Source organism: Lytechinus variegatus, chromosome 10 (genome assembly GCF_018143015.1).
Source record: "Lytechinus variegatus isolate NC3 chromosome 10, Lvar_3.0, whole genome shotgun sequence".
NCBI classification, from domain to species: Eukaryota; Metazoa; Echinodermata; class Echinoidea; order Temnopleuroida; family Toxopneustidae; genus Lytechinus; species Lytechinus variegatus.
In genome coordinates, this window is record NC_054749.1 from 1,578,051 (window position 1) to 1,603,727 (window position 25,677).

Consider the following 25,677-nt stretch of genomic DNA (forward strand, 5'->3'; position numbering starts at 1 on the left):
ATAGTGTCAGATTTTAAGGATATTGGCTAGTTTTGGAGATAATGACCGTCCGCGAAGTTTGGACTCACTGCCATATTTGTATGTAATTGTAAATATGTAAATATTATAGGATGGGGGGTCGGGTGTCCGGACACTTTATAATTTTGAAGCCTTCTTTTTTGTCTTTGGATTACACTAAAAATATGAATTCACTAGCTGTAATCTTCTTCTATTTTGTTCTCTATAATATTTCCTAACATTTTGTACTAAAAATTGATGAACCTTCACAAGTTGTAAATTTTTCCAAATGACTTTCTAAAATTGATCGTCCGTACACACAACCTGTCCGGACACACAACAACTGGGTATACGGTACATGTTTTTTTTTTTTTTTACCACAACTTCAACGGTGGATTCTCAGCACTCAGCATTCAAATCCACAATACAGTACGACAATACACCACAGGTGGTATGTACTTATATAGGAAGAAGAAGAAGTTTAATAGGATAGGACGTCTCTTATTTTATCTCTGACACGCCCAACAATAGTTAGATGGAGATAGCAACAGTGATAGACCTGGAAACACGACTGCATAAGTAATTGCATTTTTCCAGTAGATCCAGTAATAAGGGTAATAATAATATATTTTATCAATATTTCCTAACATTTTGTACCAAAATTGACGAAACTTCGCTTGTAATATTTTCCAAATGACTTTCTAAAATTGATCGTCCAGACACACAACCTGTCCAGACACATAACAACTGGGTATATTTTGAGTAAATGTACCAAATTTCTCATTAAAAAAATGTGAGAAAATATACGCTTTTTCTTGAAAAAACCCTGGGCTGTCATTTTCAGATTGAAAAAAAATGGTACCCCATGTCTGCGCACTCATTCACTTTGCACACGATTCAGGGATTTCGATGAGAAAGGCTGCATTTTGAGGCCGTCGCACAAAATGCCCTAAATAAGTAAATTCATTATTTTCCCATCAGTTTGAGTCAGATTTTTTTATGAATACCTGTCTAGTCTATGTATTGCATACATGTGTAAAGTTCGTGCTTTTACGAGAATCGCGCAGATACACATGTGCGCAGACTTGGGGGAACTTGCCATACTAAGTTTTTAGGGTCTAAATAGATCTACTGCCAACCAATTATATAGAGGCGTCTCTTCTGAAAAGTAATTAAGCACCATGTTGATATGGGGCGTTATTTCCTTGCGCCAAGCTTGTGCGCTTCTGTGCTAAAGATACATAAGGTTGTTCTCCGTCATACTCATAAAATTGACATATTTTCTCTGAAAAGATTCATCGTCTACCTTTGACTAGATCTACTTTACCTTTACTACTAGTTTACCCAAGATTTTGGAAGAGAGCTGTGAATCCCAGCAGTCAGGCTTCCAGTTCTGCACCATTTTCATCTGTCTCAATCTGCAATACCAGTTTTTGATTGCTGAAAAGTCTACCAATCCGTCTAATGTCTTTGAAATGTCTCCTTTTGTAAAATATGATGTTCTTGTGGGATGCAGCAAGAAATTCTTATTGCAGACAGACAAATATTGCATGCAACATTAAAGGGATGGTCCGGGCTAAAAAATTCACAGAGCAAACTGCTGAAAATCTCATCAAAATCAGATAACAAATAACAAAGTTATTGAATTTTAAAGTTTATCACTGGGTCATTCCATCTGGATTCACCCAGTGGTTGCAACGGACCCTCTCAGTTTTTGTTGTAAATTGGTACACATAAAATTCCCCATGGCCCAAGGACAAAACAAAAAAAATATAACCCAATCGGTCCGTCGGTTCTCGTGCTACGGCCCGCCCTTTTCTCCTTGTTTTGACAAAAATGGGCGTGACCTTCTTATTTCAATGGCCATTGCGTCGTAATGTGGTGACCAATTTTCACGAAACTGGTACCAATCAAAAGGAAATTCAGAGAGGAATCCAAAACATGCATCAAATAATGTATTTGAGCGATTTATAAGGTCATGACCTTTGACCTTTACTTTGACCTTAAGTTTGACCCCCGGACAAATAATTTTTAAACTTGATTTTCGTGTATTTCAATTATTAGTATAATATTGACAAAATATGTTAAAACCAATGATATTTTATTTCTTCACCTTTTAAAAGTTTTCCAAAGATACCAATGATCTGATCTGAAATTTCACCCTACACTCACATACTGATATTCATGGTAGTAAAATGTTTACCAGTCTCATGATTTATGATTTCTTCCAATCTTAAGTTACAGTATGCAAACACGTGAAAAGAAATTAAGCTTATCAGTTGAAAAATGAAACAGTATTTAAATATTAAATGCTTAGGCATTTTGATATTGGACAATACAAACTGCTGGGAACTGCAATATCCTGCTTTCTAGTCAGCTGTACTCCCCAAAGTGAAAACACCCTTGAGATCCTTGAAGCATCAGCATTGGATACATTCTTTATAATGATGATGCTAGAGATGGATGATCAATTGGACAGATAATATTGTACCTAGCTACCCAGCAGATACCCTTTTCACTGCATCCCCATTGAAAAAAAGACAGTATCTACATTTTGTCCAAGTTGAGATATTAAACATCTTGTGTTTTTCCAAAGCCGCTCAAAACTATCTTATTTCTTAGTATTCTTTTATCATCAAATTGTTGAGTATATACCTATTTAAGGCTCCCAAAATATATATACATTTTTTTTAGATATTGAGGGAAATGTACCATAGATAGGCCTACTCTGGGAAAGTCAAAGCGAATGCTTGGTTACTCCATGGAAAAACGCAGTACAGTACATGTATATGTATCTACAGATGGACTAGAATTCCATTCAGTTTTATTATCACTTGCTTCATTACTATGAAATAATGTGTCGTTGTGTATTTTAAGGGGAAAATAATACCTTTTATAAAACGGGTTCAAGGATGTAGCCAATGGTGAGTGTGTATTCAAGTCACGTGCTCATGCTTTAATTGTGCGCAACCTTCCAGTCATGCATTTTTTGTGCAGCACTGTGCATTTTTTGTGCAGCACTGTGCATATTTTGTGCAGCATTAGTTCCAATAGCACGTAAAAACTGATACGCGTTCAGTAAGACTGGCTAGGATTTTGATGCGCTTACTTAGGCGCGCATAGTAGATACGCCTGTGATGTCATAATTGACAGTCTTGTGATCTCTTTGTGCGATCGTACACAAGTTGGAGGGATTTGGACAAGATTTCCATGAAAAATTCATTTTGCCGACCCGTTTTATAAAACAATTAATGCACATTTTAAGAATCGTGATGTTAGTGACGATGCAAGCAACTCTCGGGCATTCACAATTTCATGCAAAAGCACTCGGCGCAAGCGCCTCTTGCTTTCGCATAATTGTAAATACCCTCGAGTGTGCTGCATCGTCATAACACACTCAGAAATGTGCATTAATTGTATAACATACAATGTACACAGAGGGAGTCCTGATAAAAAATGAGTTTGATTAACATGTTCTTCATCTGTGGATACTGCATTTCCATGGGAAACTGAGTATTTGCTTAAAATCTACATTTACACCAATATCTCAAACATGAAGAACAAATTTGTATGGGGGGTTTTGGCCTGAAATAGGCATTCTAGGCATTCTACAATTTGATGATAAAGGAATACTTGAGAAATAAAATAGCATGGAGCGACTTATAAAAAAAATTCATGCTTAATATCTTATCTTGTGTAAAATGTAGATACTGCGTTTTGCGAATTGCTTTATAAAAGTTTCTTTTCAGAAAGCAATTAGGAAAACTGGATGTGTCATGTGAAAAAGTGGCTTACTGACTACTTTTCTGGAAAAAAAATGAAGAAAAAAGGTCAGACTCCGCGTTTTTCCATACGGGTGCAGTGTAAAGATGGATAAATATAACTGCTGGATAGTTAGAAACAATATTATCTCTCCAATCGATCATCCAAAACATCAAGAATGTATGATGCTTCAAGGATCTGGAGGATGTACATGTATCCACTTTGGGGGAGCACAGGGGCCGATTGCACGAAATGGTCTTTCCAAGGACCGTCTTTCGTGTCGTCCATCTTTTATGATACGATATAAGCGGGGTGATTCTGAAATTTATGATAAAGAATTAAATTCGTTAGCTTGCTTTTAAATCAAATTTTATACAATTTCATGATATATCATATCATTTTATAAACAAATATTTTGTTTATTTTAATGGACGAATGAAATATGTTTGCAGATGATTTATTTAAAATGCGTTTCACATGGCGCATCATAAAAGATGGGCGACACGAAAGACAGTCCTTGCAAAGACCCTTTCGTGCAATCGGCCCCAGTTTACTAGAAAACAGGATATTTTTTCTAATAATGAGTTATTATACAGTGCGTCCCTGAAAAAACGAAACCGAGATTATGCGATGATTCATCATATCTTAATCACGAATACAATAGACAAATGACCTACCAATGTAAAGCTTAGAATCTCCTCTTTCATCTGATATTACTTAGATTGTTCCTCATTCACGCATGAGTGAGCTGTGAGCAAAAACAATTTGAAGAAAGGATTTGGCGGGGTATCTGAATTTCAAAAAGAAAATCACATGCCTAAAAAGTTCAATATCTGCTCTTTTATTTGATACCTTTATCACAAATAATGATCCTCGAATACCGGGGGAAGAACAGCAAAGGAGAAGAAGATGAAATAAGTTGCAGCAATAAATAATTCATGCACTTAATCAGTTGTCAATCCAATAGTCTATTTCTTGGTAGAACATTTTTTTAAAATAGAATTTCAATAATTTCCTATAATAAAATACAAAAGGACAAGTGGGGATATGACACCTAATGAATAGGCCTATTCATTAAAACATTTCTAGAACTGTTTCACCGGAATAATGCAAATCTTTGAAATTCAATAACTTTGGTGTTTGTTTTCCGATTTTGATCAAATTTTCAGCATTTTGCTCTGAATTTTATTCTATTTATTGAGAATTACCCTCATGCCTTTTGGGGTTAAAATGGACATGGGATTTGAGTTTGCAACCTTTCAATCATGAGTCCAATGCTCTAACCACTAGACCACATATTCAAAGAGCTTTGAGCTGTTGCTTTTACCACGAAAACTACAAACAATTGATGGCAAAATCAATTGTTGTCTTTATATCTCTGCTATATATCTAAATTCTATACCACTGCTTCCTTTTTTATACATTTTTTCGATATACTATGTATGTAGAATGAAGGTAGGATTTTTACCAACTTAAGGATTACTAGGTTACGTGTAAATAAATTTGCTATTACGTTAAATCCGGTCATGCCTTATACATGTATGGACACCGTACAAACAATTTTTATACATAGCAATAAATAGTATGAAATTGTTCGCACAGCAATAAGGTATAAATTTTTGACTATATATCATTATGTGAAATCCCTTAATTGTCATTTTCAGTGTTTCCTTTACATATATGATGAAATATGTCATTGCAGCACAATATGCTTTATGAATTCATATTATTATTTCATTTAAAAAATACAATGTAGAAGCATATTGTTGTTTAAAAAATAAGTCTGATGATATATGTAATTGATGAATATAGACATTTTTTTTTCAATTTTTCCTTACATTTACAATGGCATTATTGTTATTATTTTTTTTACGTTAGATACCTACCAGTATTTCTGATCATCTGGTCATGTCTAGCCGGGATGGCCACGTTCCATGTCCTCTTTCAGAGAGTGACCACGTTGCCCAATCTCTTTGGAATGTTTGAGAGAGAGAAGCTGCCTGGCGTCCGGAAGTCCACCCTGAGAGAGGCGTACCATGGACGATGTCAAGTCTGTGGCAACGATAACTGTAACAGACACAGGCAAGTACTAATATGGTTTATTTTCATTTGGTCCAATTGCCAACTCGTCTACTATCATTTGGTCTACCATTACATGTAGTTCGTCCAATGTCCACATGGTCTAATTGCCATTTTGTCCACTCACCATTTTGTCTATTAAATAACCAGTTGGTCCATTAGCCATTTAGTCCATTTGTCATTTGGTCTAATTAGACTAAGTATTAATTGGGCAAAATGATTGAAAATAAAAACGACCAGCTGGTTATGAGACAAAATGGTCATAGACCAACTGGTGATTAGAAGAAGTGATGATTGGACCAAATGGTTGTTAGACCAAATGTTGATGGGTGGAATGGCATTAGATTAAATGAATGTAGACCATGTGATGAGTGGACGAATTGGCAATATACCCAAATAGTTTACTTTAATGATAGAAGAAAAATAAATGTATATCCTGGACAGTGTGGTTGTTCATGCATTTTTCATTTATGGGCAGCATTAATTGTTAGGAACGTCCCATTTATAAGTCTAAAATGCAAAGAAAGAGCTTGTCCTCAAAAAGGCAATTCAAAAGGCTTTTAAAACAATAGTACAACGTACATGTAATGTGAAGTACAAACTTATGTATTCATGAGGTAAATATGGATACAGTAAATGTATGTTTTTTTATTTTTCTTTTTGAAAAATATTTTGTTTGTACTGCAGAGGGGAGCTGTACCATACCAATTACCAACCATGGATAGATCTGAGCATTCCAAAGAGAGTAGACGATGCCTTGTCAGAGGTAATGCCAACCTTTCATCTTATTTGATCAAATGACAGTAGTTACTGCGGGGTGTTTTAGGGCCTGTCTTACAAGGAGTTACATTCAATTTAATCGTAACTCTATGGAAATCCATCAGTGTCATAAATTTTCATACAGGAAATTTGTAAACAAAAAGAAGCACAGTGAATTTTTAAGAAAACAATGCATGAATATGCATCATAGCTTAAAAATATTTTGAACAAACATGCATATTAGATGTTGACGTTGCTGGCCGTCCATAGTTGCGATTGATGGGATCAATCGCAACTCTTTGTAAGATGGGGCCCTGGTTTATTTTTTCTGGGGTGCAGGGGGGGACGTTCACAAACATTTTTCAATGTGTGACATTAAAATCACACTTAAATCCCAGATAAATGTAGCATGTTATGCAGGGGCCAGTTGCAGAAAGAGTTGCGTTTAAACGCAAGTCAAAAAAGCAATTGCAAGTCCCAAATGTGCGCTGTTGATTGGTTGAAAATCAAGTTGCGCATTATTTTTGGAATTGTGATTGATTGCAACTCTTTTTGTTTCACAAAGATTTAAGTATGACTTCAGTCGCACTTAAGTGCTGACGTGTACAAGATATGCAATGCGCAATCTTATTGATCAATACGCAGTAGTGCGCGTTCTCTTCACGTGATCTGACAAATGCGGTCATGCCTTTTATACCACACACAAATGGACATTTAAGTGCGACTCTAAGTCCAACTTAAATCTTTGTGAAACATCCCCCAGGTTTGTATTATGAATGTAATACCCAGGCCAGTTTCCACTTATACGATTTGCGCCACGATTGAAATCGCGATCTTAATCGTGAACTAATTGTATCAGATCAGTCGTGGCAGTCATACTGATCGCAGAAAAAATATGAATGGTTCAAAGAAACTCTCGATCAGTTACGGAAGGTCAATCGTGGCGTTCATAACGGATATATATTCAATGTATATTCTATGGTATAATTTTATCCATTTTGATTTTTTTTACAGTTCTTTGAGTTGGTTTTCAAAGATTATGTATACTCTTGGTACAGGTGAGTGAGGTTTATTCATCTCTGCTTGATTCTCCCACAAAAATTGTTCCATTAGGCTTCATGATAGTCTTTTGAAAATTGAAATGTCTTTTTTTCTAGCAAGAGTTTCTGCACAGTGCAGTAATTAAGTCAAAATACAAATTCATTTAATTGATTAAAACCTACCAAATAATTGATCAAGTTACAAATGTGAAATATGAGATGATGATAACGATAGATGATAGAATTAGACATAATTAAATAAATACAAAATAAAGAGAATGCAAGGGCAAGTCATCACAAGCAAAATACTAAAGAATAGTGAAATATAAGATGTGTTCAGCCATTCTCTCATGAAATCACATATATCGAGGCTATCCTCATTATCATATACCATGTCTGTTTTTTAAAAATTTGTTTAGATACTGTTTGTTATCGGTTGTACTCGATATCACTTCAAAGTTTTTGTCTCACCTGCATAGCAGAGTGAGACTATAGGCGCCGCTTTTCCGACGGTGGCGGCGGCGTCAACATCAAATCTTAATCTGAGGTTAAGTTTTTGAAATGACATCATAACTTAATAAGGATATGGGCCTAGTTCATGAAACTTCTCCATAAGGTCAATCAAGTATTACTGAAGATCCTATTAGAGTTTCATGTCACATGATCAAGGTCAAAGGTCATTTAGGGTCAATGAACTTAGACCATGTTGGGGGAATCAACATCAAAATCTTAACCTGAGGTTAAGTTTTTGAAATGTCATGATGGACCTAGTTCATTAAACTGGGACATAAGGTTAATCAAGTATCACCAAACATCCTGCATGAATTTCATGTCACATGACCAAGGTCAAAGGTCATTTAGGGTCAATGAACTTTGGCCGATTTTGGGGTATCTGTTGAATTACAATCAAAACTTTAAAAGTTTTTGGATCTGATTCATGAAACTTGGATATAATAGTAATCAAGTATCACTGAACATCCTGTGCAAGTTTCAGGTCACATGATCAAGGTCAAAGGTCATTTAGGATCAATGAACTTTGGCCGAATTGGGGGTATTTGTTGAATTACCATCATAACTTTGAAAGTATGTTGGTCTAGTTCATAAAACTTGGACATAAGAGTAGTCAAGTATCACTGAACATCCTGTACACATCTTAGGTCACATGACCAGGGTCAATGAACTTTGGCCATAATGGGGGTATCTGTTGAATTACCATCATAACTTTGCAAGTTTATTGATCTGACTTTTGAAACTTGGACATAAGTGTAATCAAGTATCACTGAATATCCTGTGCAAGTTTCAGGTCACATGATCAAGGTCATGTGAGATCAATGAACTTTGGCCGCATTGGGGGTATTTGTTGAATTACCATCCTATCTCTGTAAGTGTATTGGTCTAATTCATAGAACGTCGAAATAAGAGTAACCAAGTATCACTGAACATCTTGTGTGAGTTATAGTAGTTTTCAAAGTCAGCACTGCTGCTATGTTGAATCTTGTGATGCAGGTGAGATGGCCAGAGGCATTCCACTTGTTTATTTTAACTGTCAAATAATATTCTATCCTGTTTAGCATTCAAATGCGCAGCAGAATTCTTGTGGGGACTGTCAGTACATACATGTACTTCATGTCTGATGAGATTGAAATTGAAATAAAATGGCATGACTCCTTATATTGGGATTTCTATTCATGCTAACGCAAGATACTGATATTGTTTTACAATGAGTCTGTCAGCAAAGATGAAGAGTATGAAATCCTCCTTACAAACTGTTTTTTTAGTGCTCATTCAAGGTATTGATGTTCTTTAACAGTGAGTCCGTCAGCAAAGATGAGGAGTTTGTGAGGGAGCTTAGGACATCTCTTAGATACGCCATATCGGTAATACTCCGAAGACTAAAACAGGTATGTAGAATTAAGTTTTATACTTAAGTTGAGGTGTTAACATCTGTGAAGCAGGGTTGTGCACTTCACGGACAGTTTCACATGTTGCTTTGTACTTGTCCAGGCCGAGGACACCTAGTCCTTGGCCTCGGATGTCTAGTCCCTAGGCTAGGCCTTTGCTTTAAAGACTTTGGCCTTTGGCAGTCAGGACTTGGCCTTGTCCTTAGAGTTCTGAAGTTCTTGGCCTTGGGAAGGCAATACTTGGCATTGTCCTTGGTGTCAGACAGTGTGACCTAGACCTTAGCATCAGACGGTGTGACCTTGGTCTTGTCCTCAAAGTTCTGAAGTCCTTGCCTTGGCTTGAGGCAGTCAGGACGTAGCCTTGTCCTTGGTGTCAGACATTGTAGTCTAGGCCTCGGATTTGTCCTCATAGTTCTTAATTGGCCTTGGGAAGTCGGGACTTGTTCTTGTCCTAAGCCTTTGCCTCAGAGTTCAAGTGTATGGCCTGGGTAGTCAGGGCTTAGACTTGGCCTTGCCTCAGACAGTGTAGTACTAGGCCTAGCCCTTTGCTTTAGAATTCTGAAGTCTTTAGCCTAGGCCTTGGGCTGTGAGTACTTGTTCTTGGCCTCAGACAGTGTGGCCCTTGTTCAAGAGATCTGCACAGCAGAAAATATGTATGGTTTTTGTATATAATGTATGAAGAGTTCTCAACAAAAATATGCCATTTAATTTGAACATTGTCAGTTTGAATATGTTTTAATCAAATCTCTATCCTCTATCTTTATGAAAATTTAAATAAATTATATGATTTTCATTTTTTATTTCATTTTAAAGATTTGTAAGAATGATTGAAATTGTCTAATCTTACCTCTTTAGATTGACCTCCCTACACTTATCCTCCACAAACTGGTCAAAGCGGAATTAAGCCATCTTGATGTTTACCTTAGAGCAAAGAAAAAAGGTAAGTCCAGTGACTTATGATCTTTGCTATAAAGTACTGACAAATAGTTGCTTTACCATTGATATCAATATTACCTCCTCAACATCATCTAACAGCCAATGATAATCAGAGTTGTTATGGAAGTTTCTGATCATGGTCAAATTTATGTCAATGATTGGTTGTAGTATGCAAAAGTAGTACCACTAGCAGTAGTAGCGTGAAAGTAGTAGTAGTAGTGGTGTAGTGGTTATAGTGTCGGTGGTGGTGGTGGTAGTAGTAGTGGTAGTGGTGGTAGTAGTAGCGGTAGTAATGCTTAATACATTAGTTATAATTACACAATGTTTTTATTAAGAGAAGAAATGGGACTTATTATTGTAATTATTATGACTAGTAGTAGCAATAGTTGTTGTAATTTGAGAAGCAGTAGTAGTTATAGTAGTAAGAGAAGCAGTGTATCAGTTGTAGTAGTAGAAGTAGTAGTGTAGTAGTAGTAGTACAAGTAGTAGTAGTGTAGTAGTAGTAGTAGTGTAGTAGTTGTAGTAGAAGAAGTAGTAGTAGTAGTAGTAGTAGTAGTAGTAGTTAGTAAGTAGTAGTAGTAGTAGTAGTAGTAGTAGCAGTAGTAGTACTAGTAGTAGTACTAGAAGTAGTAGTAGTAGTAGTTAGTAGTAGTACTAGTAGTAGTAGTAGTAGTACTAGTAGTAGTACTAGTAGTAATAGTAGAAGTAGTAGTAGTAGTAGTAGTAGTAGTAGTAGTAGTAGTACTAGTAGTAGTAGTAGTAGTAGTAGTAGTAGTAGTAGTAGTAGTAGTAGAGTAGTGTAGTAGTATAATAGTAGTAGTAGTAGTAGTACTAGTAGTAGTAGTAATAGTAACAGATGTTTGTCCGGTTCCATGTCATTTGCCAGGGCGAAAATTCGCACCTTAAGCCAAACATAAAACCTAACCTCCAAAACTAAATAAACCCTATTCCTAATCTTTACATTATTCTGAAACAAAAACTCTATGCAATTACAAACATATCTCTATCCCAATGCCCTCTGAGATATTAAAGGGATGCTCCAGGCTGAGAATATTTATATCTAAATAAATAGAGTAAAATTCAAAGAGTGAAATGCTGAAAATTTCATCAAAGTTTGATAACAAATAGCGAAGTTATTGGATTATAAAATTTAGCAATATATTGTGAAAACAGTTATATGCACATCGTCATGAATATTCATTAGATGGGCTGATGATGTCACATCCCCACTTATTTTATGAAATCATAATTGTTTCATTTTTTCCTGCATGTGTGAATGATATGAGTCCCTTGTCGTGAAATGAGTTGCAGCAATGAATATCTAATGCACTTGTAATCGGTTGTTATTACAATATATTTGGTTCTTGAAGGAAAAAATTGTAATAAACCTGATTTCATGTAATAAAATACAAAAGAACAAGTGGGAATATGACATCATCATTTTGTTCATTGAATGTTCATGAAGACATTCCTAGAACTGTTTCTCCGGAATAATGCAAATCTTTAAAATACCATAACTTTGTTATTTCTTGTCCAGTTTTGATCAAATCTTCAGTGTTTTGTTTGTCTAATTTTTCAGAATCTGTTCAAAACATATTATTTTCAGCCTGGAGTACCTCTTTAAGATGGGAGCAAATGTCGCAGGAGCATACATGTATTCTGTGTCACCGTTTGTTGTCGCCCTCTGCTGTGTTAATCTGACCAATGCTTTATTCTACATAATATTCACACTTTTTTTTTTATTTCAGCCCGATGGGGAGAAGACATTCAGGATTTGACGATTAAGATGTATGGTGATCATCTTCATGTTGCCATTAGGAACAGGCATACTGAGCTGGAGTACGTGAGGAACCTTTGTGAACTTCTCTTTCCATTCATCGTCTCGAATGAGCACCAACAGAGCAAGTAAGGAATACAAAGTAACAATTTTTTTATTAGTAGTATTTGTATAGTACTACATTCTTGAAAATATATTTTTGTAATGTATACAGAAGATTTACTTTATTTATGCATTTATTTTTTTGTAAAGATTTTTACATTTCCGCACATAATGTCATATGGCAAAAAGATCTTAAACTAAATGATGCTATTATTATCATTATTATTACTGTGGATGAAATACCACTATCATGATTATTATAATTATAAATTTGAGAGATTAACCCTGAAACAGTCATGGGGAGGGGGTTGAATTCCCCCCCCCCCTTGACATGTTTTTGCCACCGTTTTGCCATGCGAAATATTTCAACTGCACGGCTCACTGACTTTTTACATTAAGTCTTGCAAATCTTTCGAGTTCAAAGACGCAAGGTAATGTCAGAAATGTTTGTATTTGTTATGGTTAAAGTATGCGACAGTTTTGAAATAAAAATTTATTTGTTGTTCGTTATTGTAGATGTACAATATCGTTCCTGAGGGAGCTACTATCCAGGTCTCTCATCATGCCTGCTATGGACGTTATTGCAAACCCAGTGAGTGATATAATTATTCTGCAGTTTAAATGTATATTTAGTTTACATTGAATAGCCATAATACATAGGCAAACTTTTGTGTTCCTTATGTTGTCTGTACTTCTTTCTATATTGTGTCGAGAGTGTGGAAGTGGTATCACAGACAAGGTATCATTCATTGATCCTTGTTTTTTTTTTTTGTCTATATAAAGAAGCACTGTTATTCTAGATGTATGTATGACTTAAGGAGAGTTGCACTTAAATTTCAGTTGTGAACGGTATAAATGCATCACTTTATTGGTGAGGTCATTGCCGCACTGCCACCTATCCACCAATCAGATTATGTTTTTAATATGTGTGCATCAGCATTTAAAGGGGAAGCTCACCGTGACATAAAGTTTATTGTAAAACTAAAAGAATAAAAAAGAGTTATTAGAATTTCAATTATTTGATTTGTGATGTCATATGCACGCAGCTTTACTACATATCATATGGTAAAGAAATCAATGAAATATCATTCATTCAGAAAATTGAAAAAAAAAATTATTGTCCCTTTAGTTTAACAATGGACCAATCATTTTGCAACTGTTCCTGAAAAGAAAGCAAAAATAAGTCATCACAAACCATTAAAAAAAAAAAATGATTTTTTTACATTACATAACATATGGGACTGCTGCTTGTTTATGACATCCAAAACTTAAAACTTTCTTAAACTCTAATGGATTTTCCTCAAATTTTCACCAATATTTTTCATTATTTTTTCTGTTTTTTACAACAATTTTTACTTTAAGGTGGACTTTCCCTTTAAACATGATTCTAAGTCACACTTCGCTTTTTGTGAAACACCCCCCCCCCCTGGTTGGTCTCTTGCTGTTGCAATGGTACAGAGAAAGACAACCAATGCTGAAATTCTCCAGGAGATATTTTCTCTCTTATGATGTAAAATTTCAATATAATTTGTGCAAAAAAAATGAGACATCAAACAGAACAGATAAGACTATTCCTACATTCTGTCAAAGTGTAAAAAAAATAGAATGCTAATTCAATTCACTTTCCAACTTTGTTGTTTTTTATTACTGCTCTTTTAGTAATAGTTTGATATACAGGGGTATTTGATTTTTTTAATATTGTCAGTTTTGTTCAAAATAATACCTGCTTATGATATGGCACTTATCTCTGCTTCTCGTTTTCAGGATGTTGTCAACAAGATGCTTGAAGTCTTTTTCGATGAAGAACCCGTGAGTGCTTTGAACTTGACATTATTCTGAATCGGGCTTGATTGAACCCTTCAGCAGTGACAATAAGCTATATGAGCTTCATGCGGTCATGTTAATGCTTACTAACTCATTATTATTTAAAGGTCAAGTCCACCCCAGAAAAAAAAATGTTGATTTGAATCAATAGGGAAAAATCCAACAAGCATGACGTTGAAAATTTCATCCAAATCGGATGTAAAATACGAAAGATATGTCATTTTAAGGTTTCGCTTATTTTTCACAAAATTGTTATCTGCACCACTCATTGACATGCATATGAGATAGTTGATGATATCCCTCACTCACTATTTTTTTTTTTGTATTATTATATAATATTGCATTTTTTTACAAATTTGACAATAAGGACCAACTTGATGTAAACAAAAAATGTTAAAACATTAGAAATTCCATATATTTAGGGAGGAATAAGAAACACCTTTCACATGACAGTGAGGAAAAAATTAGAATAATTAATTTTTCATTGAATAAAATGTAAAAGAAATAGTGAGTGGATGATGTCATCAGTCTCCCCATTTGTATAGAGATCATAATATGCATATAACTGTTTTTTTTAATTAAGTGAACATTAAAAATGTCCTTTCTTATTTTACATCCGATTTTGATGAACTTTTCAGTGTTATGCTTGCTAGATTTTTTTTCTTTTTATTTAAATCAACTTTTTGTTGAGGTGAACTTGTCCTTAAGTTGTCATATCAAAGGAAGATTGGATAATCAAATAATCAATATTGATGAATTAAGCAAGAATTATAAGATATACTTTGTCCTTATTCCTGCATAACCATCATATCTGTAAATATATTTTTTCTTTCATATTTCTTTTTTAGATGGCAAAATCTACAGACCCACCGACAGAACCTGTTAACATCTTGAAAGCGTTTTGCGAGGCCAAACCATGCCATATTTCTAATGTAAGTAAACATTGCATCTTTCCTTAAAAAAGATATGCCACTTGTGACTTGCAACCACCAAAGCAACAATAAGTCACCAAAAAAAGTTATTATTATTATTTGTTTGGTGTCACCTGTGCTTGGGAGGTGAAAAGCGAACCGAATCACTATGACCCGCAGGTCTATCCTCCCGATAGAACTGATTGGGGGGAGTGCAGGTTGATCACTACACCGGGGTTTCCTCCCACTCTTATATGAATAGTGCAGTGGGTTCTTAACGTGCAAAGGCGGTGACTTTCCTCTACACTGGGCCTCCATTAAACGTCCTATCCAAGGGACAGAGTGTTTTCCATTGTAACATAGCCTTCATTTATGAAACATGGTAGAGACGTTTACACACAACGCACTGGCTTCAGTCATCCGCCCAGGGTGGACTCGAACCCACGATCTTAGGTTCGACGGGCAGATGCGTTATTAAATGAGCCAGCAACGCTCTGTAAATAGCCAAAATAGTAATTTGGTCTTGGTCTTCAATATGTAAAAATCAGCTTTTCTGAAATGCTAACTTTCTTCGTTTTACTGTCAAAATCTGAAGTTGATAACTGACCCATTTAACTGCATAAAAGTTTCATTGAGATTGCGCAGAGTGTGCACATCTCCGGCTTGAGTGAACCCCAAACTTCGCTTTTCTCTATATTCTTTGAATCTGTCTCTATAAATCCCTCCTACATTCAATCAAGTATTTGTGATGGTTGTTTCAGATCAATTTTGACAAGTTATACATTATTTTAAAGCTCAACAGAAATTAAAAAAAAAAAAATTGTATGACTTATGTTGGTTTGGTGTTGGCAGGTAATTTATTACTGAAGGCTGATTTATTTCTCATTTAATTCAGTTATATTTGTCACAGGGTACCCCTTTCAGTCATAAAACTGAATAACGAAACCTCTTTGTATGACACAGAATTTTTTTCTGAATCTTGCCCAAACTCAAGTGAATTTATTATTGATTAATTTGACATTTCAAATTTGAGTCATAAACATTACCCATAAGTGTGACAGTGGCAGCATATTCACTGTTTTTGTCATTGCACTATTTCAAAATTACATCACACCTCTTACAATGTGGTAATAATTTCTTTTCATATTAAAAAGGGAAATTTAATTATTTATTCTATTCAAGTAAAAGGAATTACGGTGTAATTTGTTTCAATTATGGTTCAAGGACCAAGGCTGTAGTATTGGTTTTTAATGCTGTATTGATATTTTGTTTGTACAGAGCATCTAAAACGTTTTGATTGTTTCATTCATTTATTCTCAAGCTTTTAATTTCATTTTTGATTTTCATTTATTTGCTGTGATATGATTAGTATTATTATTATAACTTACATTTTGCTTTTCCCATTTAGGCCCAAAGCACGTACAATGAATTGACTTGTGCACAATTATGTAAACTATGAATTATTATTACGTTTTTGATATAATGATGCTTACATACATGTAATCAACCAACTGGGTATATAATGAAAACATTATTGATGGGTACAATGTAATTGTTTTATTTTGTTGTAGGCCCTTCATTATGAAACATCAGAGATTCTCAGCAACAGTACTCTGCTCTTCCCGTTCCTTCAGTTCATGCGGAGAGAGGGCGCTCTAAACCTTCTCCAGTTCTGCTTGACAGTCGGTAATCACCTATAAATCATGCCTTTTGCAAAGTTTTCTTGTGGCCAATCATATCGCAGAATTTTACAGTGGCTTGTACTGTACACTAATGATATTTCTTGAAATTTTCTTGAAATATTGACGTCATTTTCACTTTTTGCATTTCAGCGTTTGGTAGAGCATGATGAAAAACCCCCACAGTCCAAATTTTTTGAGAATTGGTCCATGGGGGCCTAGGATATGACCTCATGAATACATAATTAGAAATTTACTAATATTTTGGATATGATTTTGTCATTTTCACCTCATTCTTTTCAGAAATAAAGTGCTTCTAATCTTAAAAGAGTAAATGAATATCAATATAAATTAACGTGCCATCTTTGTATACAATCCTGAACCGGACTGTAAAATTTAATGAAATTTATGTGGATTTTAATTGAGTAATATAGGTTTAAGCTCAGTGTTATGATCTTGTTAGGTCTTAAATTGCCCAGTTCTGTTGATTGCATAATTTTCAAGAACTGGCAATTTGGTGAATTTCAGAGTACAATAGCAAAAAATCAATCACATGAACCCAGGTTAATTTTTGCATTTTTGGAATATTTAGGTTCTAAAGGTACTCTGTGCAAAATTTGTTGAAAATGACATTTCATTTTAATTGTGGAACGTCCTTAAGAGACCCAACAGGAGGCTGTATTGCACAGGTGAATGTCAGTGCAGCTTCTCTAATTACAGCTGGGTTTGTTCCTAATATTACAACGGGTCCTGGTAGGTGATTCCAAATTTTGACATTACGTTGGAAGAAAGAGAATTTGTAAGCATCTGTGGTTGCATTCGGGAAAGCATATTTAGGGCAGGACCAATGGTAGGAGGAAAAAGTACAGCAACTAGATGATGAATTTTATGGAAGAGGGTACACTGAGCAAGAAGACAGCATGTATAGAGATTATCCAATCTGAGTGCAGACACAAGGGCTGAGATGTTGAGGTTAAGTTAGAAATTACCATGAAGAAACAGCATCCAAACCGAATTGGTCTATGCCCAGATTATCATTCTCTCCTATTTATGACAGAGGATTTTAACAGACGAAGCCTGGTCCCTGACATGACAGACCAACAGAAACGAGACCTTCATCTGGAAGCGAAGGAGCTCTACAATCTGTACTTTGCTTCCGACGCTGTGGATAGGATCAATTTTCAGGAGGATGTCACCTCAGCATTCCAAGACAGTAAATCTTTAAGATTCGTAGATTCAAAATATTTTATGGCCTGTTAAAACAGAATTCCAGCCTCTCCTGGCAATAAATAATGATATGAAAAATCCATAATTTATTGTTCGAAATAGACATGAAATGAAATACTCCGAAAATTTGCTTTGCCCATTGATCGTGGGCCCGGCAGCTGCTGTGCAGTGCCAGATTGACGAGGCTCGATCCGTTTAATCGTTTACGCCAAACAGGGTAGCAGCAACTCCCCCATCTTCTAATGTCTTTTGGTCTGAGGCAGCCGGGGTTTGAACCCCCGACGTCCCGGTTGTGAGACGGACGCTCTACTAACACACCGGTCTAATATGGTCCATTTATATAGCGCAGTTACTATATGCATACAGTATACTCTATTGCCCTTGATACTTGGTATCATATTATTACCCTGGCTGTACCTGAGCCACCATATACCGTAAGTAACGGTGTATTAACCGCACCCGTGTATTAACCGCACCCCCAACTTTGGACTAAAAAAAAAAAGCTCACATTTACAGGCCTCGAAATAGGATTTTGGGGGGGCAAGGCCACTTTTTTGAGGGGCACTTTTTCACTGAGGCCAGGCAGCAGAGGGCACCAAGGCCATACAGAGGGGCACCAAGGCCACTTTTTAAGGGGCATGTAATAAATTATTTGTAGGTGTTACAGTTTCGCGGCGTGGGGGGGGGGGGGGGCTTTCCACAGTCGATGTTATACATCAGATTCATTACCAAACCACATTATTTACTTAAGAAAAAATGAACTTTAATAGTCTGACAACACTCACTGTATAAGGTTTTAAAAGAAAGTTTCATTATTCTTCAGAATCACTTCAGGACAGGATAACACATCATTGCATTGCTTTGAGTCTTGAATTTGACATCCAACATGTAACATGTACATAATTATTAACAAATCAAGTAAAAGTACCTCTGGTAGAAGTAAATTTCATCTAATTCTTTATCCAAATTACCTCATGGCATGCCAAGTAGGCCTGGGACGAATACCCTTTTTGCCATTCGATTGTTTGCCAGAGGAAACATTCGATTAGTTCGATTAATCGAGATTCCTGGAATATCAGAAATCACGCACTCAAAAATTGACCTACTTCCATGACCTAGAAATCTGCGCTTATTGATATGGGCTGATATGATGGGAGTGGAACTTGGAATAAATGCATTGTATACAAGGAACATGTACAATGTACTTGTACTGTGTCATTTATCCCGCCCTCTATAAACACAATGAACGAATAGCAAAGGAGTTGTACTGTGTTTGTCATTTTATCCCGCCCTCTCTGCACACAATGAACGAATAGCAAAGGACTTTGAGAACTGTGCGTGACCGCTATGGTGCATGGATGTTAGGCCTGGGACGATTGTCATTTTTACCATTCAATAATTTCCTGAAAAAATAATCGAATGATTCGATTGTTCGTCGGGAATCGGGTCTTTTAGGTCACAATAGTTGACCTACTTTATGGTGACCCCCCACCCCATGAATAAATCTCCATCAAAGTCACATGTTTAGAATAAATGAAAGTAGGACCTTTTTCCCCTTCTCCATGATATTTATATCAAAAGAAACTACATGAAATGAGATTAAAACTTTCAGTTTATTGTTCCAATGAAAATCGTTCCTAAATCCATGCTGGTACTCTGGTATTATGCATGCATCCCTCCAAGTGCCACACCCCTGCATATGAATGAATCAGCCCAGATCAGAGTTCAAAGTCCAAAGCCCAAAGATGTAAACAACTCATTCATGAACTATTCTTTGAGACTGACCCCAGGTGGAGCATTTCTTGAACAATTACATCCCTTGCCCACACCATGTCCCCGCCCCCACTTGTGGCACTGCCCACGATTCTACACATGTATTTCAAAAAAATATTTTGCAAAATATTTAATTTGAAATACCTTTTAAAATTACGATTTTTTATCATTTGAACCTACATGTATAACTGGGTCTATTTTTGGAGACTAGTCGAGAAAGTACCGGTGAAGACAGGCACATGTTGGAATGTAGTTTTCATTGTGTGAGGGGGATAGAAAAAAGGTTGCATTATTGTTTTGAAACATGAAAGGAATTCTCCGGCTCCCACCCTTATCTTTCTCTCTCCCTCACACACACACAGATGGGGGAGGGGTCAATTTATTTCTGAAGTCATGACCTCTCCTGATAAGGGAACCACGTGCCTTCTTTGTTTCCCCAAGTTTCATTGGCTATCCGAAGGTCCAATCAGCTCAAGTGAGCTTGGTTGTGTGTTTTCTTATTGTTTTGTGCACGCAGACAATGAACTCATTTTGTGTATCAAGGGCTCGTCCATTCTTATGCTGCAGCTTACATAGCATATGTAAAGCGCACTAGCTGCCGGCCGGCCGCTAGCGGTGTATAGCTAGCTCATCGTTCGGCGCGGCTTCAGACTAGACTGCATACATGCACTGGACGTTGCTGGTAAAGCTAAGATATTGGATACTTTTTGAGATCGGAGAAAAGTTTTCCTCGCTCAGAAAAAAAGGTGCAGACTTTCAAAAGGGGCACAGTATATATCAGAAAAAGGGAACATTTATGAGAAAAAGGGCACCACGGCCATATAAAAAAGGGCACATTTTTAGTGGCCGTAACTTTTAGCAAAAAGAAGAAGGGCATGACGGCCAGTAATGGGGGCATCGACGGCCATGGCCGTCGATGGCCGTCGATTATTTCGAGGCCTGCATTTACATGCATATTTGAGGTACAAAGAAACAAAATCTAAGTTTTTAAGATTTCAAAGTATCCAAAGAGATTACCGGTATGCAGAAATATGCTGTTCTTGATCAATTCATCTACAAATGTTAGAAAGAAAGAACGGTCCCGACAATATTGGCAACTTACACACTCGCTCACGTCACAGTCACAGTGTACACACACAGCACTGTCATTGCATTGCAAACTACGATACAGTACAAGTCATGCCAGTACATCTTATCAAATTATGATCTGTGTCTTTCCCAGCGTAGGAGGAAGAAACATTCACATTTCTTGCATCACAATCTCACAATCACTTTCAGAAATTTGATGTCTTAGCATGAATTTTGGATACGGGATTATAGGAAGGTTCAAGAAACAAAGAAATTGGCATTTTTTCCAGTTGTTTTTTACGGCTTTGTGCCATCTTTCTCGTGCGTGGTTTTCATGGTATCCTTTGAAAAGCAAACAGGATGCTTCGAAGGAAAAAAACAAGCTGGCGCGAAACGGGACTTTGAATAGCGCCAGCTTAAGTCGCACTATAACCACATTACAACGCAATCTCTAAGCTCACTCAACTCTCGCTCAGCGGTGACAAAATATTACCGAGTATGCTTGGCGTCTCTTTTAAATTAGCCAGGGAACTTCACTACTTTGAATCGAGAATAAAGTCAAAATTAGTGTCATGAAGGTGGGTGCGTTTGTTATGGACAACATTTAATTAATATTGCAATAATCGCTTCCCATTACCCGCGGCTCATACCCCTCTAAACGACATTGCCTGGGCGGCTACGCCCGGCCACTCGATGTGTTGTGAACTGGCAGACATCGTACATGTACGGGAGGGGTTACGGCGGGCTGGCTCAGACCCGTCACCGTGTATAAACCGCACCCCCGACTTTTGCTTCTACCCCGCCGAGAAAAAGGTGCGGTTAATACACCGTTACTTATGGTAGGTGCTAAAGCATTCACCGAATAAATTTACAATACATACAGAGCATTAAAAAAATGTGAAGTATTTGTCATAAATACAAACATAACATGAATTAGTTATAAAATACGCGGAACATGTAGAAGATCTCTCTCTCTTTCTATATAATATATAAATCATGTTAAGCATTCTCTAGCCCACTATATCACAGAAGAAGAGAGCAACAGGTTTCAGTGAACCAAATCTGATGCCTTCACCTAGATATTGGGAGTCAGAGAATGCTGAAAAGTAGGGTACTTATACAAAATATATTTTTTTGATAAACTGACATTTCAAATTGACATTCACTATCTAGCTTTACTCCAGGAGACTAAAAAAAAGTTTGAAATTTGTTCATTGGGATGATTAATCACCATATTCTAGCTTTTACAGCTGATGACATTGACTACCCAAATATGCAATATAATGGAGCCCTATCTTGAAAACACTTTTCTTCTTCTAAAGCACAACGTGAGAAATTAAAATGTTTGAAATTTGTGCGGTTCTGACTCTTGCCTTGCAATCAGAGGGTCGTGTGTTTGAATCCCACCGTGGCCTAGCGTCCTTTGGCAAGGCGTGAATCCACACTTTGCCACTCTCCACCCAGGTGTTAAATGGGTACCCGGTACAATGCGAAAGCCCATGTAGTATACCTAGCAATTGAGTCTTGGAACTCTTGTTGGAATGCTCCCCAGGAGTCGGAGAAAGTGCATATATTGTGTGCAAGTATGCCAGGATCTGATGACCGGGGTAATAATTGCACTGTAAAGTGCTTAGAAACAAGGTGTAATAAGTGCTATATATAAATATAACTATTAGTATTATTATTATTAAGCCTCTAATACATGAACAATTTTTTTTTAAATAATTTTTTAGTTGTTACAGGACCTCCTGAAGGAATTATTAAGATGAGGAAGACATTGACCCTCTTTGAGTAAGTCTGCTTTCATTAACTCTGTTCTTTATTGCATTTCATGGCAAACCCGCTTAGTGGTTCACAGCTTTTATAAAGTAAAATCTGCTATTGCAATTATTCTCGGTTACAATAAATATTTCTATATGTATTTAACGTTTTTATTTAACTGATGATTATATCATAATAGAATTACCAGCAGTTTTCCTTCATTTTTTCTTTCTTCTTTTTCCTAATGTGCTCTGAGACCTTTGTAAGGTGTAATGAGCTATACAAGAACTGTATTATTGTTAATTTGTTTTCTTCAGAATGGTATATAGATAAAACATTAGTCATAGCGAAATATGAATATAATAATGATATGAGGTAATGAAAAGTTACAAATTTACATTTATTAACACTGATTCTGTTTTTTTTTTGTCATGTTCCCAATTTAGAGTGATAAACATTAAACATAATACATGTATGTCCCCTTTGAATGTAATGAATATTTTTTTTTCTGTAGAGCTTATGAATATGTGTTCAGTCTGCTAGAGAGTACATACTGCCCCCTGTTTCATCATTCAGAAGAGGTATGGACATGATTTTATTATTTTTATCCTCCAAATTTAGTCCCATTATGTGTACTTAATTAATGTCACTTTAAACTCAAATGTGGAATATGATTAGTACATGTTATCTTGCAAGAAAATATATTTGAAATAATGTTTTGTCACTTTTGCAATTTTTCAATTATAGACTGACTGTCAAATTGTGAACATTATCATACTTGTACTGTATATGATAATGATGATTGTACGCACTAAGCTTGATAATGATGTTGAATTAAGAAATGAATTACTTTTATTAAACACTTTTATATCCAAGGGTTTTTCCAATGTTTGTATGCAACAGAGGATTGTTCAAAGATGAGATGAATTTCCTACATTCCATATAAATCATGAAATCAGACTCGGTTTATTTAATTGATGATTGCAAGTTTGGAAGACCGTTTTGGATCACCCATTAGATAAAATTTTATAAAAGATGCCCTAAATGCTTGAAGGTTAAATTATTCCTCTCAGGTTTAAAATGAGCAATTGTTCATATTTCATTTGGAAGAAAACATATTTATTTTATTGTGAGTCACAGTCTCACAAATTCATTTTTTATGAAACATTTGTAATTTGCAGTTATGAAAAAAAATCATTTCATTATTTTTCCTTTGTATGCAAAATCAATGACCTTTTGTGTCTGTATAACTTGCACTGTTTGTCAAATTATTTAATTGTATATCTAAGTATGTGTTTTTGTTCAAAGGACTGAATAAATCTTGAATCTTTCTTGAATCATGAGTTTCAGAAAATGTGTCATCTTCAATAATTATCCAACATATATGTTCAAGGTTTAAAGGTAAATGCTAGTTTTGGTAACGATATCAAAATTAGTTCGTACAGAATCCAATGAAATGACCACCAAAGTGTCTGTCTGTATAAATAAAACGCATGTGCCAAAGGATTCTGGAAGAAATTGTGTAATTGCTGAGAAATCGGCAAATAAGCATTGGATTCGGGTAAAGCGTCGGGCCCGACATTCAAAGCAATAATTGTACACTGTCCCACATGCGCTTATCTGTGTTGGGGATCTTCGGTGAGAACATTTTTCAGTGTACATGTAGATTTCAATATTTCACAAAGTTCAGATTATATAACTGTACCAGATCTAGATCTTTGATGATATACTGACAATTAAGCCTTGTTTTACAGACTTTCTCACGAAATCAGTGTTTACTGCAACTACTGGAATTTCTCTTTAATAAGCTAAAAAAATTTAATGACATTTATCCAATCACTTAGTAATGAACCTCGCGCTCTGTTTTTTTTTATAGTATTACACCTTGTTATGTGGAAAGAGAAGACTTGCATTGGCAAGGGGATCAAGCAAGTAAGTTATCTATCATAATCATTATTTCAAAGATCTTTACATCCAGTCCTTAACTGTCTAGTCTCAATATCGAATATTGGCACTAATATAAATATGCTTAGCTTAATATTTGTAAAACCTCAGTCATATTTGCTCTACGGCGTGAAAACGGCAGCCGTAAATACCTGAATTTGAAAGATTTCTGCGGCGGTTGCAGGGTCGACATACAGCGGATTGCTATATTTTAAAGGCGGTGGAGGTGGATGTAAAATTATAGTGCGGAGTTGTAATATTTTTCATTTCTACGCTAGCCGTAGCAATGGCCTAGAGCGGTTTATAGCAGCCGTGAGTGCGCCTTGCTTCCACCTTGCGTCTGCCGTTAACTATAAAACCTACGACCGTGCGTCATTATTTCAAGGACATACGGCAGCTGCAGATTTTCGGTTTCCATGAATTTAAAAATACGCCATGTGGAGCCCCTAACATATGTGACTGCAACAGTATTGTATTGGTAAAATCATTATTATCATGATTTTATCGTAATTATTTTTGTAATTTCTTGATTCTTTTGTAACATTGCTTGTTGTTGATTTTATGTGTATTTTTATGCTTTTTTGTAAAACATATGCCAATTCAGCTGTAACAAGCTGCGATCATTTGTTCTAATAAAATCTTGAAATCTTGTGACCGTGGAAATTCTGCATCGACCGTAGAATTGCTACTCGCTGTAGAAATTCTAGAATCTTCCGCAGCCGCAGTAAATGTGACTGAGGTATAATGTCCGTTGTCATTGGACTTTTATGCTTTAAAAAAATAAATGTTCTAATTATCAAGATCATAGCTTAACAAGTCTCCACTCTATAATGCACTGCAATTATATCCTGAATTATTTAAGAAATATTAATGCTAATGTGCATGTTATACTAACTTTTATAATCTAATGATTAATTATCTTCATATCTTTATATATATGTCAATTTCACTAACTATACTCACATGTTGCACAGTATTTATTGAGCCCCAGCCAAGACTGTTCCCACATAATAACGATTAAATGTAAATGTCAGTTGTAATGATTTCAAAACGAAACAGAATCCAATAAAATGACCACTCAAGTGTCTGTTTGCATAAATAAAAAATGTGTTACAAAGGATTCTGGCAAACAATAGA

At 35.8% G+C, this 25,677-nt stretch overlaps 1 protein-coding gene across 2 annotated transcripts in view; it reads left to right on the plus strand.

Annotated features, from left to right (window-relative positions):
• Positions 1-25,677, plus strand: part of LOC121422599 (sorting nexin-14-like) — a 49,605-nt gene that overhangs the window by 1,046 nt on the left and 22,882 nt on the right. For both annotated transcript variants that reach the window (XM_041617749.1, XM_041617750.1), the window contains exons 2-15: positions 5,638-5,841; positions 6,526-6,604; positions 7,612-7,655; positions 9,448-9,538; positions 10,394-10,478; positions 12,223-12,379; positions 12,870-12,945; positions 14,118-14,162; positions 15,026-15,109; positions 16,660-16,774; positions 17,825-17,980; positions 22,569-22,626; positions 23,111-23,177; positions 24,473-24,528. In XM_041617749.1, coding sequence (XP_041473683.1) covers positions 5,638-5,841; positions 6,526-6,604; positions 7,612-7,655; positions 9,448-9,538; positions 10,394-10,478; positions 12,223-12,379; positions 12,870-12,945; positions 14,118-14,162; positions 15,026-15,109; positions 16,660-16,774; positions 17,825-17,980; positions 22,569-22,626; positions 23,111-23,177; positions 24,473-24,528 — 1,317 coding nt within the window. The remainder of the gene's footprint in view (positions 1-5,637; positions 5,842-6,525; positions 6,605-7,611; positions 7,656-9,447; positions 9,539-10,393; positions 10,479-12,222; positions 12,380-12,869; positions 12,946-14,117; positions 14,163-15,025; positions 15,110-16,659; positions 16,775-17,824; positions 17,981-22,568; positions 22,627-23,110; positions 23,178-24,472; positions 24,529-25,677) is intronic.